Here is a 12,095-nt window from a genome sequence, read left to right as displayed (position 1 = left end):
AAGTAGCTAACTTAGAAAAGACCACACTGGCCACCAGGGCCAGGCCGCCTGCCTTTTGACCTGGCCTGTCCCAGGGGCCACTGATCCCTTAGATTTGCATCTGCCACACCCATGAACACCTTGGGTCCCTCACATAACCAAGGAAGGGATCCTCCAGAACATCCAAGCAAAGGAAGACAAAGCAAAGGGTTTTGATAACAGCTGAAAATATTACCCACTTGAGATTGACTTGAGTTTGTGTGTCAATGCTGGCTAATGCTGTCACATGGTATTTGACTTTTACCACTATTTTAAAAGTGAAAGAAGTTAACAATCTCCTTATCACACACTTGATAAAATGTGGGCGACAGAGCGAGACTCCCTCTCAAAAAAAAAAAGTGGACCCAAGGTGCTAATTTGAGGCAATTTGCGATCCGCTTTCTAGTCTTTTTGGTATTAAAGGAAGACAAATGTTGACAAACAGAAAACGACAAAAACAAAACAAAACAAGAAAACAAGCCAGGGAGCTACTTAATGTCAGGCATCGGACTGAGTAGATGAGAGTGGTTATTTTTCATTACAACACAGCGAAACCGATCGGGGTGCTTCCCACCCCTCTCCACTGAGGGACCGGCAGAAGAAGTCAAGGCAGACAGGGGCCATGCAACACCAGGGCCCCTGGTGGCCTCTAGACCTCTGCCGTCCAATCAGGTAGCCACCAACCCTGTGTGGTCTTGAACATGGAAATTTGGCCAGTGCAGTGAGGCAGGTGTGACCTGTGCTCTCCATCTCAGTACCAAAAAAAAAGAGAAAATATCCCAATAATTGTTTCACACTGATTGCACATTGAGATAGTATTTTGGATATGTTGCATTACCGCATATTATTTAACAGGCATTCCACCTGTTTCTCTGCTTTGTATCGTGGAACATTTCAGGTCGCATCCTGAGACTGGACAGCGCAGCCTAGACTAAGGCGGGGGAGGGCGACAGCGATCCCGCGGGTGGAGCGCGTGGGCGGCCGAGGGGTGGTGGCTGCGCCCGGGGCTTGGGGGTGGGGTGGCTGCGGTCGCGCCCCTTGCTGCCCTCTAACGTGTCGCCTGTCCCCGCAGCGCCCGCCGCCGCCGTGCGCAGGTTCGGCGAGGACACCGCGCCCCCGAGCTTCCCGAGCTGCGGCCACTACCGCGAGGATCCCGCGCTGGGCCCGGCCAAGGCCGCCCGCCAGGCCGCCCGGGACGGGGCACGGCTGGCGCTGGCCCGCGCGGCGCCCGAGTGCTGCGCGCCCCCGGCCCCCGAGCCCCCGGGCGCGCCGGCACAGCTGCCCTTCGTGCTGCTCAACTACCACCGCGTGCTGACCCGGCGCGGACCGCTGGGGGGCGCCGCACCTGCCGCCTCCGGCTTGGCCTGCGCTACCGGCGGCCCCGAGGCGGCGACCGGCGCGCTGCGGCCCCGGCACCCGAGCCCAGCCGCCGCCTCCCCAGCCGGCGCACCACTGCCGCACTACCTGGGCGCCTCGGTCATCATCACCAACGGGAGGTGACCCGCCGGCCGCCCGCGCCAGGAGCCTGGACCCGGCCTCGGGGCTGCGGCGCCACCGAGCCCGGCAGATGCGCACGACCGAGACAGCTATTTGAATTGGACCCCGCCGCCGACTTGCGGATTTCCACCGCGAAGGCCGCGCGCGCCGGTGCTGAGGGTCGAGGAGCGCCCGGGTCCGGGCAGGTGACCGCCCGCCTCTGTCCTGCGAGGGCCAGTGCGACCCAGTTGCTGGTGGCTTGGTTTCCTCACCTTGAAATCGGGCTTCACGTATCTTGCCTTGTCCCCAGCGTTCCACGATAGTCCCGCTGGGGGATTTAAGCGATTTCACTCCGCAAATATCCTCCACTTTCAGGAGGGAAAACCCACCCTGCCACAGTCCGCTCTTCCAAGTGGATGGCAGCCCTGGAAGGGGACGCCTGTGTCCCGAGCCCTTTTGGATGCTTAGGTGAAGGCAGAAGTGACAATTGTAAGTCCCATGAATACACAACTCCACTGTCTTTAAGTCATTCAAGAGTCTCATTATTTTTGTTTTTATTTAACCCTTTCTTCAAAAACCAACAAGCCAAGACTAAGGGGGTGACCATGCAATTCCATTTTTTGTGTCTGTGAACATGGGTGTGCTTCACAAATCCATTAACAAGCTCTTACTTCCCCCTAACCCCTATAAACTCTTGATAACACCAAGAATAGCACCTTCAGAATATACTGAATAGGCATTAAATGCAAAAATATATATGTAGCCAGAGAGTTTATGAGAATGACCCTGTCAAGCTTAATTATTACGTGGCAAAATCCCTCTGGTCCACACAGCTCTGTAATTCACTAGGTTCGTGTTTGCTACAAATAGTGCTAATAAAGTTAAATTGCATGTGCAATACCGAACACTGTCAATGGACTGCACCGTGTGGAGGAAAAACATGCTTAAGGGGATGTAATGAAAATGATGTAGACATTTTAAGCATTTTCTACACATCAAGAAAACATAAGAACATGTTACGTGTGCAACAGGTAAACAGAAATCCTTTTGTAAAGCACCAGCAGTGTTTAAAAAATGAGCTTCTATTAATTTTTATTTTTGATGGGTTTTGCTTAAAGATCTCAACATTGAAAAATACTGCCACGGCTCTGAACTGCACCAATGCATGGAACCACCGTCTTTCAATTTTCTTCATCCTTTCAACACTGCATCATTTTGCTGCTTTATCAAAATGGTTTATATTAGGAAACTTTTTCCACCTTTCTGAACGGAAAGAGGTTTTCCCAAATGTTTTAAACTCATTGTTCTAGAATCAAGTGCACCTACACCAGCTGCTCTCAAAATGTGAACTTTTTTTTTTTTGCCAACCCTGTGTCACTTAGTGAGGACCTGATACAATCCCTACAGGGTGTCTGTCAGTGGGCCTCATGGTTAAGAGTCACAATTTGCAAATTTAGGACTGTGGGTCATGCAGCGAAGGGGCTGGATGGTAGGAAGGGAGGTGCCCACCTCTCCACGCACTCAGCTATACCTCATTCACAGCTCCTTGAGAGTGTGTGCACGGGAAATAAGCCGAGGGTATTTTTTTTTTTTAATGTTCATGAGTCTTGTAATTAAACCATGATTCTTGAAAGGTGTAGGTTTGATTACTAGGAGATACCACCGACATTTTTCAATAAAGTACCGCAAAATGCTTTTGTGTCTACCTTATTATTAACTTTTGGGGCTGTATTTAGTAAAAATAAATCAAAGCTATCGGAGCAGTTCAATAACAAAGGTTACTGTTGAGGAAAAAGACCCTAATATAGATATACAAGTGACAATGTAGACAGGCGTGTCAGTGTGTATGTACTTGAAAAAGAAAATGTGTACTAGTGAAAACGTCCTTGTCTAAACAAACTTCACCGTTTTCATAACCTAGAACATGAAGGAAGATTCTTACCATGAGCTGGCTTCAGGACGGCCAGGGCTGAGTGCAAAGTTAGCAGAGCTGTTACTATGGCAACCTAATATTGTTACCTCCATCTTGAAGAGTCTGCACATTTAAGCTGGGGATAGCGTTTCTTGACTTCTGTGAGGCTCTGGTAGGGGACGAGGAAGCATTTTAATACATATGCCTCTCTTTTACAAAAAGGAAAAAAAAATCGTCGTGGGCCCTAACATGTACCATGTTGACAAAAATGCCAGATCAAATGGATTTGAGAAATAAGCCCAATTCCAGGCTGGCTCAGCCCTCCACGGGGCCTCCCAGGGAAAGGAATTCCTTTATGTTCTTGGAAACCCTTTTCTAGAAAAGCCATTCCATTCATACCTTTGTAAAGCAGTGGGCTGGGTGTGGAGGGCAGCATGGAGGGTATCTGTGAGAGCCTGTATTTTCTGCCTCCCTTGCCCCCACCTCTTTTATCCTTTTAAAAGTCCTATCAGCCCTGCCTTCGTCCCTTCCGCCCTAAGCCCTAAGAGTGGGGGAGGTTTAATACCGCCAATGGATCTTGTATAAAGTCTACCTAAGTTTTAATTTACCAGAGCTATAAGACGGTTAAGGTAGACTGGGGGTGCTGTTACAGATAAAATGGGATACAAAGAACATTTGCAAATAAATGCCATAAAATTACAGTAGCTTGGAATTTTAGTGAATCATAGCCCGTGTGTTATCTAGAATGCATTATTCAAGCTGTTCCTAAACTTAAGTATGACATATAAAGTTAAAATCTTGGGAGGAAAAACTGTTCAGATGAAAAGTCAAGCAGTTTCCACAAAAGAATAAGAAAAATCCTAAAAATAATCTAGAAGTTGTTACATTAAATTTATTTCTCACCTCAATTAAAAGGGTTTTTGCTTTGGGGTTTTATTAACTTTCATTCTTTGGAGTAATAATATTTCTCTTGTGTATGGCGCTGAATACTTCTGTCAATAATACATCAAAAAAAAACAAAAAACAAAAAAAAACACCTGGCTTCTTAATACTTGGAAATACATACATATTCCTTATTATGTAAAACACTTTATTTATTTTGTAAAAATATGTTTAAATATGAATAAAAATACTGTAACCCAAAGTAGTTGCCTACTTTTAAAAATGAAACTTGTAAAAATAAGGTTGAGCCCAAACCACATAGAAAGTCTTAGTTTATTTTGCTAGACTTGCTTTTTATAGGCATTGGTTTGAAGTGATTCTTTTCAGAGACATTCCTTGAGAAGTTAAAATGCAGAGGCTTACATTTTCTTTTATTTCAAATATGCATAGTGATTAACCAGCAATAAGGATTCTCCCATATTCTGCCTGTTAAGAGCAAACAGATCTGGAGAATGGACGCCCACCCCACCTCCCTTCTCCATCTGAAGCAGTGTGGTGAGGCTGGCTCCTCTCTTTGTTCCCAGACACCAGGGCAAGGGGCGACCCTGCTGCATATGCTGTGGCTTGGCGGACCCCCAGAGGCTGTGCTCTGTGGCCCGTGCTCCCCTGATGTGGGCCTGTGCACCCGCAACCCAGTGGGCCGCTTGCTCTCACATGAGGCAACGTCAGCCTGCTGCAGTGAAACTCAACCATGATTTTACTTCGAACACAAATCCTTCCTACTTCCACCACTCCCTGGCAGAGTTCCCAGTGCCAAAAAGCACTGCTGGGGTGGGGGTGGGGACAGGAAGCGCAGTTATTGCTGTGTTCGATTTTAGGGGGCACTTCCCCAAGAGTCCCCCGAAACCTGTTACCAGCCTGGAAGGGAGGATATCTTGCCTTTTACAAAATACGGTCAATACTCAATGCACAGCCTCTAAAGCAAGGGCTACTCCAGTGTTCTAAAAGCACAGGCCAATCCTGAGTTTAGTGACCACATTTCAAAGATCATGAAGAAAATGCCAAGTTCCCATTAAGACTTTAAAGCGCCTTCACATTCCAGGTGGCAGGGTGCATAAATGGCCCAAATTGGAGAGTGTGGTATAGCAGGTAGACGGGTTTCGCTACCACTAACAGCTATCAGTAAAATGCCTTTATTCAGCTAATTCTATAGGAAGCAGAGTTTTGAGAGTCTTTGGTTCACGTGAGGCAAAATCAGATTTATGGAAAACGCAGCATCTGCTACAAGGCTGCTTTACCTCCCTCAGACAACTGGGTCTCCTGCGTGGCGGAGAAGCGCCTGTTGGAAAGCACAGAGCACAGCAGTATGCCCGGAACATCTCCATATCCTTTGACAAGGCCACACTTCATTAGTTTTCATTTGCAGAAAGGAAATTAAATGATAACATTTTTTTCCCAAAGCAGAATGTCCAGAATAGGACTTCAGCTTAAAACAAAACATAGCATGTTTTTCATTAAATAACCCCCAAAGAAATTCAAAAAGTGATGATGGCAGCTCTTAGAGGGCTTGCCTTATATTACAAAGTCTGAGAAATGAAACCTACGTCGTTAGCCTCGAGATCTTTGTCCCTGATGATATTGTGCAGATGCCCTCTCAAGGGTGAGTCCATTTTGTAATTTGGGGGTGGTGTGGACTTATATTTTATTTAAGCTTCTAATTTCAAAAGAAGGCTTGGGCATTTGGAGAAGAGTAGTTTCTTTGTGGTTTGTTTGCTCGTTTTTGTTTTTTTGAGAATAATAATTCTAATTGAAGCCTCATTTCCAAAAATTACTTTTTAAGTTCTTTTAATGTTTCATTTCCAAAAAATATATATTGGGTATTTTTTCTTCCTATGGGGCGGTCCTGTGCCTGGCTAAAGGTAGACAAATTTTATACTAAAAACCACAAGTTTCTCGAATTAGCCTGACTGGGTAAGACCTGGATAAAGATGGTGCTAGTTTACAATGAAGGGATTTTGTTCAAAGCTGAAAGTGCCATCAAACTTTCTTTCCACTAATTTCAGCTGGGACTGGCAGGGAGAGAGAAAACTGGACAAAAATTGGCCTTTTAAAGCTGAAAAGTAACAGGTATGATTCATAAGTTCAACAGAGATAGGAGGGACATGGAAAAGGCATGGTGTACATCTGGGAAAAGTGAGTGCATATCAAAAGCCTTCCTTTCTTTTGTTCTTTGATGAGACTTGTAGCACATCAGATTTTGAGTATCTTCTTTTAAAGCTATGTGCGTACACACGCACGCAAACACATATGCGGGCAGGCACACACACATCCTCCCTCTGAACTGATGGTGTTCAGTATCAATACCATTTTCTTTCTTGGTAATATGGGGTAAATCAGGGGGGCAAAAACCCTGTGACTTCTGAGTGAAATGTCATGTCTTCTATATCCTGTGAGCTGCACAGTCTTGCGGGAATGCTCCACATCTCAGAGTGAATCTGAAACTGGGTTAAAAGCTCCAAGTCCTCCCTTGTATGTGGTATGAGTGTGCCTTCATCTCCAGCTGTTAAAGCCAAATCGCCCACCTCCTCATCCAAGTGATGCCTAATCAGACATTTAAGGATTCTGAACTTGATCCCATCTCTTCACAATATGCAGTAAATTTAAACTTACTTAAGAAAGTAAGTCCCTAACTCAGGACATTTAAACTTCCTTAGGAAAGGAGAGCTCATTGAATGATGTGAAAGTAATTATCCGATTTCCTCTACAAGGTCATTGCAACCACACGGGTTAGCTGTGTCTCTACAGGTGTTTAGACTTCGCTATGGGGCCACACCACCGGGGTGGAGGGGAGAGTAACTCTTGGAAGTCTACCTTCCCTTTCCTTCATTAGTAAAAACACAGAACAATGACTAAGTGTCAAATCATGTTCTTATAGTTCAACACCTCCCTAGATGCTTAGACAGTGATAGCATACCTCTAACTCACCACTGTCCTGGGCCCAAGAGCATATTTTGGTTTGTTTTTTCATAGACTAGGGGTAAAGGTCTCCACTACGGGGAAAATATCTGAATTCTCCCATTGCCATTTCCATGTCAAAACTCCCCCTGACAATAAACAGAAGTCCAAGCCCCAGAGGGGAGAGCGGTCTCCCACCCGTGGGAGGGCTTTCCCTAAACTAAATGTGCTACTTCTTAACCATCTAGCCCAGAGCCTCTTCAAACACCAAAGAAAACGACAACAAAACAAACCTAAAACAAAAAACAGAAACACAGAAAAAGAATCAAAGACTTCACAAATGAATTGGAGGAAGAGAAAATTCACCTGCAACTCTAAAGTAGATTTCCAGATGCATGGGCACGGACAGGCGGCCGCGATGAAAGCTGAATGCTCACGGTGGTGGTTCTGCACTGGGCTCAGACCCCAGCCCAGTGGCATCCTCGCCTGCTGCCCAGGTGCCAGGCCCGGTGAGTCAGGAGGGCAGGCCCAGGCCTGTCTCAGGGACGCCCGGCATTACCGCCGTTTGGGGAGGATGAGGTTTCTCAGCATGTCGAAGGAGTTGCCATCGGGGTGCACAGTCACAACCTCGCCGCCCTCCTGGTGAACCTGGAGGAAGCCAGAATCGTCCAGGCCAACGATGGACACCTTTGGTCCATCTGCGCTGCCCAAATGGACTTGCTGACCACTGAAAAGGAAGAACAGCGTGAGGTCACTGAGAGGTGTCACAGGACGGCTTAAGACAATGAGCTGAAGAATAATCCATGATGAGAGGGCTGGGGGTGCTGAGGAGACGGCTGAGGCTCGCTGTGGGGAAAAGGCAGCCTGGGCTGAGCTCTGACTTTCTTCCACCCTGGTGAATGGTTTTAAGAACTACTCAAATAACCAGCAGGGTGCAAGTTCAACAAGGAGTCGAAATTTCTTCACACAACGTCACTCCTCCTAATTCTGGTCATCTGCGGTGATGGTTCGAGCCACTTCCTCATCTCCCAGCACTTTGAAGAAACACTCTGCAACTCTAGGTTTTTTGGCTGAGGTTGGAGGAAAATAGCCTGAGTTGGCAGACAATGTTTTATCTCATAAAACAAAGTTGGGTCACATCAGCCACAAGTGAAATTCATCCTGATCCTATTTCTTTTGAATATTTTCCAAATATACTCAACTCACGTCCTTCTTAACAGCTTTCAACATATAAAATTTTCTCAAGTTTTTATTTTGAAGAATTTCAAATCACAGAAAAGCTGAACGAATAGTACAACAAACCTCATATTCTCTTCCATTCTCACACCAAATGAAAATACTTTCCATATTTGCTTTCTTTCTTCACATATAAACACATATAAGCTCACATTTTTTTTTTCCTGCATCATGTAAAGGTAAGTTGCAGCTGAGTGTGGTAGCTCATGCTTGTAATCTTAGCACTTTGGGAGGCCAAGGTGGGAGGATTGCTTGAGGCCGGGAGTTCAAGACCAGTCTGGGCAATATAGTGAGACCCTGCTTCTACAAAAAAAAAACAACAACACTTTTTTGAATTAGCGGGCTGTGTGGCACGTTCCTGTTGTCTCAGCTACTTGGGAGGCTGAGGCAGGACGATCATTTGAGCCCAGGAGTTCGAGGTTTCAGTAGTGAGCTATGATGGTGCCACTGCACTCCAGTGACAGAGCAAGACCCTCTCTAAAAAAAAAAAAAAAAAAAGAAGACTAGAAATAGAAAACAAATGGAAAAAAAAAAGTTTTTTAAAAGCTGCAGGCATTGTGACACTTTCTGCTTAAATACTTTATCTCCTGAGAACAAGAACTTCTTACAAAATTATAATAGCATTAACCATGACCAGTCAAGAAAGTCTGGATACAAGAGGTCCATGTTCATGTCATTCCCACTGTTCCTTTAATATCCTTTGTGGATATTTCCCTCCATCCACGATCACAAACATTACATTTAGATGTCATGCCTCTTTTGTCTTCTCTAATCCCAAACAATTCTGCCACCTTTTTTTTGTCCAATTGTTTGTGTGCAGACACTGACATTTTTGCAGGGCACAGGCCTGTTGTGGTAAAATCAGTGAGTGGTCCTCGGACTTCAGCTGCGTGAGAATCCCCGGAGCATCTGTTATGACACAGGGTGCTGGGCCCAGCCCAGGGGTTTCTGATGCGGTAGCCCCTGGTTGAGGCTGAGGCCACTGCCTGGGATCTCAAGTACCACTGTTACCTAGAAGGTCTGACAATTTAGATGCATCTGATTGTTTCTTCACAATTAGAATCAGATTAAACCAATGTGAAACTCTCTCACGATTTCGGTTCTTCCCACCACATCCCACCAAGAGGCATAAGATGCCCCTTTGCTCAATTATTGGCGATGCTGACTTGGTCAAGGTGGTGTCCATGCATTTTCTCCAATAGAGGCACAGAAAATAATCATTCAGACCAGCGCTCGGTCCCTCATTTTAAGATACTGAACTACGGCCGGGAGCGGTGGCTCACGCCTGTAATCCCAGCACTCTGGGAGGCCGAGGTGGGCGGATCACGAGGTTAGGAGATCGAGACCATCCTGGCTAACACGGTGAAACCCCATCTCTACTAAAAATACAAAAAATCAGCCGGGTGTGATGGCAGGCGCCTGTAGTCCCAGCTATTCGGCAGGCTGAGGCAGGAGAATGGCGTGAACCCGGGAGGCGGAGCTTGCAGTGAGCCGAGATGGCGCCACTGCACTCCAGCCTGGGGGACAGAGCGAGACTCTGTCTCAAAGAAGAAAAAAAAAATACTGAACTACTAAGATACTAATAAAGGATCTGAAAAGAATGAAGACGAGCCAGCACTGACCTGTGGACCCAGTATTGGTAATAAAGGGGAAGGACGCTGTTGGGCCCTTTGTCCTGAAACTCTTCGATCAGTTTCTCCAGCACAGTCACGACTCTGGCGATGAGATAATCGGCTCTCAAGGGCTTCAGTTCGGCCTTGTGTTGCTTATTGTATTCTGTGATGAGGTCGTTGATGCAGATGGTAGGGTTACTGTTAGTCACATTAAATCCACAGCCTGGACAAAAACAAACAATTGAGCAGCTCAGCCGGTTGATGGCATCACACATTCCTCTCTGCCACCTGGAAAAAGTTACAGTCTTGACTGTCAACTTCCTCCTTCCTTGTCCTCATTTCAGACTTCGTGTCTCTAACCACTTGAAGAATGACTTATATCTTTTTGTCCACCTTCCTTTTTGTCCTTCTTTGATTATTCTTGTTCAAGCTAAAACCATCTTAACCTTACTGCAAGTAAGAAGGTAGGAAAAAACAAAGCCACATTTGATTCAATTTAATTCAACAGACGCTATTAAATATGGGACAAAACGTATCAGTGTTGCCTCTGAAATAAGTGGTCTACCAAGCATTGCAGCTCTGCACTGAGTCCAATAGAGAATACAATCTCTTGTTTCTTCTCCTACTTGAGTAACAGATCCCATGCTTGAAAATAGAGTTTTATTCAGGATTTGGGAAGTAAACTCTGGATTCAGAAATTTCAAACCTTGGTCATGGCATAACCCTAGAATGCATCTTTTAATACTTTATCCTTGGAAGTCTTTGGTACTAAGGTTATGCTGTTGGCAAGACACCGACCCATTTTCAGTGGACTTTTTACAGGCTCCTAAACCAAGGCTTCATGAGAGTTACCAGGTATGGTGTCTGAACAGGCTTATCTGTGTAGTTACTTAACACCACTATCCTCTCCAGGGAGAGGGTGGTGTCTTCAGAAAAGCTGAACTTCAGTGTTCAGCAGGATCCTGAATCGGCCTGGAAGAGGTCTTCAGTAAGAAATGAACTACTGCAAAAACTAGGCCGTAAGAAAACTACCATGTTTTCAGTGACTCTAAGAAAAAAATCCCCAAAACATTTGCCACAGACAGAACGATGCCATTTGTAACAACAGCATTCTCCGGCAAGTGTCCTGTCGTTTCCCGTGTCGGCAAGTGTCCTGTCGTTTCCCGTGTGAAGGGAAGGACTGACTGGTCTCAGATTTTAAAACAATATACTGGCTATTAAAATACAAAGCAATGTCAATTACCTCTGGAAAAAAACAAGTAACTATGGCAACAGGGGCAGAACTTGCAGTTGTTCATGTATTCATCCATTCCATACGTACAGTAACTGAAGCGCCTACTGAACGCGTGTAACGCATTGAATTAAGTGCCATATAGCACTGAAAATTCTCCCCTGTGTTCAGAAAACTGGAATTCCTAGGATGAGTAGCAACATTGACTACTGGCCACTTAGGCTATGTCCTTCTAAGGACCAGTGAGCACCCTGCTGGCTGCTCTAAATCCCCAAAGTCAGAGACCCCATCCCATGGCCTTCAGTAAGTCAATAAAAGCTATGGGTTCTCACCATAGGAAAATGTTTCATTCCCCCACTTTATTTTTTATTTATTTATTTATTTATTTACTTATTTATTTTATTTTTTTGAGACAGGGTCTCACTCCAGTTGCCCAGACTGGAGTGCAGTGGAGCCATCATAGCACACTGCAGCCTCAACCTCCTGAGCTCAGGTGACTTTACCATCTCAGCCTCCGGAGTAGCTGCGACTACAGGCACGCGCCACCACGCCCAGCTAATTTTTTGTATTTTTAGTGGAGACAGGGTTTCGCCATGTTGCTCAGGCTGGTCTCGAACCCCCAGACTCAAGCAATCCACCCACCTCAGGCTCCCAAAGTGCTAAGATTACAGGTGTGAGCCCCCACACCCGGCCTATTTTTTATTTTTGAGACAGGGTCTTACTCTGTCACCCAGAATGGAGTGTAGAGGCTCAATCACAGCTCACTGTAGCC

The 12,095-nt window shown here is 45.7% G+C and overlaps 2 protein-coding genes across 6 annotated transcripts in view; one reads left to right on the top strand and one right to left on the bottom strand.

The window, feature by feature from the left end:
• The window catches only part of SIM2 (SIM bHLH transcription factor 2), a 42,476-nt gene extending 40,828 nt beyond the window's left edge, over positions 1-1,648 (top strand). The window contains exon 11 of the mRNA XM_023191378.3: positions 1,091-1,648. Coding sequence (XP_023047146.1) covers positions 1,091-1,518 — 428 coding nt within the window. The 3' untranslated portion in view covers positions 1,519-1,648. The remainder of the gene's footprint in view (positions 1-1,090) is intronic.
• A 1,427-nt stretch (positions 1,649-3,075) lies between these two features.
• The window catches only part of HLCS (holocarboxylase synthetase), a 250,179-nt gene continuing 241,159 nt past the window's right edge, over positions 3,076-12,095 (bottom strand). For 4 of the 5 annotated variants that reach the window (XM_023191343.2, XM_023191352.1, XM_023191331.3 and 1 more), the window contains 2 exons: positions 10,102-10,315; positions 4,284-7,970 (listed from right to left, as the gene is read on the bottom strand). In XM_023191343.2, coding sequence (XP_023047111.1) covers positions 7,799-7,970; positions 10,102-10,315 — 386 coding nt within the window. In that variant the 3' untranslated portion in view covers positions 4,284-7,798. Of the gene's footprint in view, positions 3,576-4,283; positions 7,971-10,101; positions 10,316-12,095 lie in introns of those variants that run through there. The other variant, XR_002726196.3, reaches the window with a different exon arrangement.

This window comes from Piliocolobus tephrosceles, chromosome 19 (genome assembly GCF_002776525.5).
Source record: "Piliocolobus tephrosceles isolate RC106 chromosome 19, ASM277652v3, whole genome shotgun sequence".
Taxonomy (NCBI): Eukaryota; Metazoa; Chordata; class Mammalia; order Primates; family Cercopithecidae; genus Piliocolobus; species Piliocolobus tephrosceles.
This window is presented reverse-complemented; position numbering and strand designations above follow the sequence as displayed.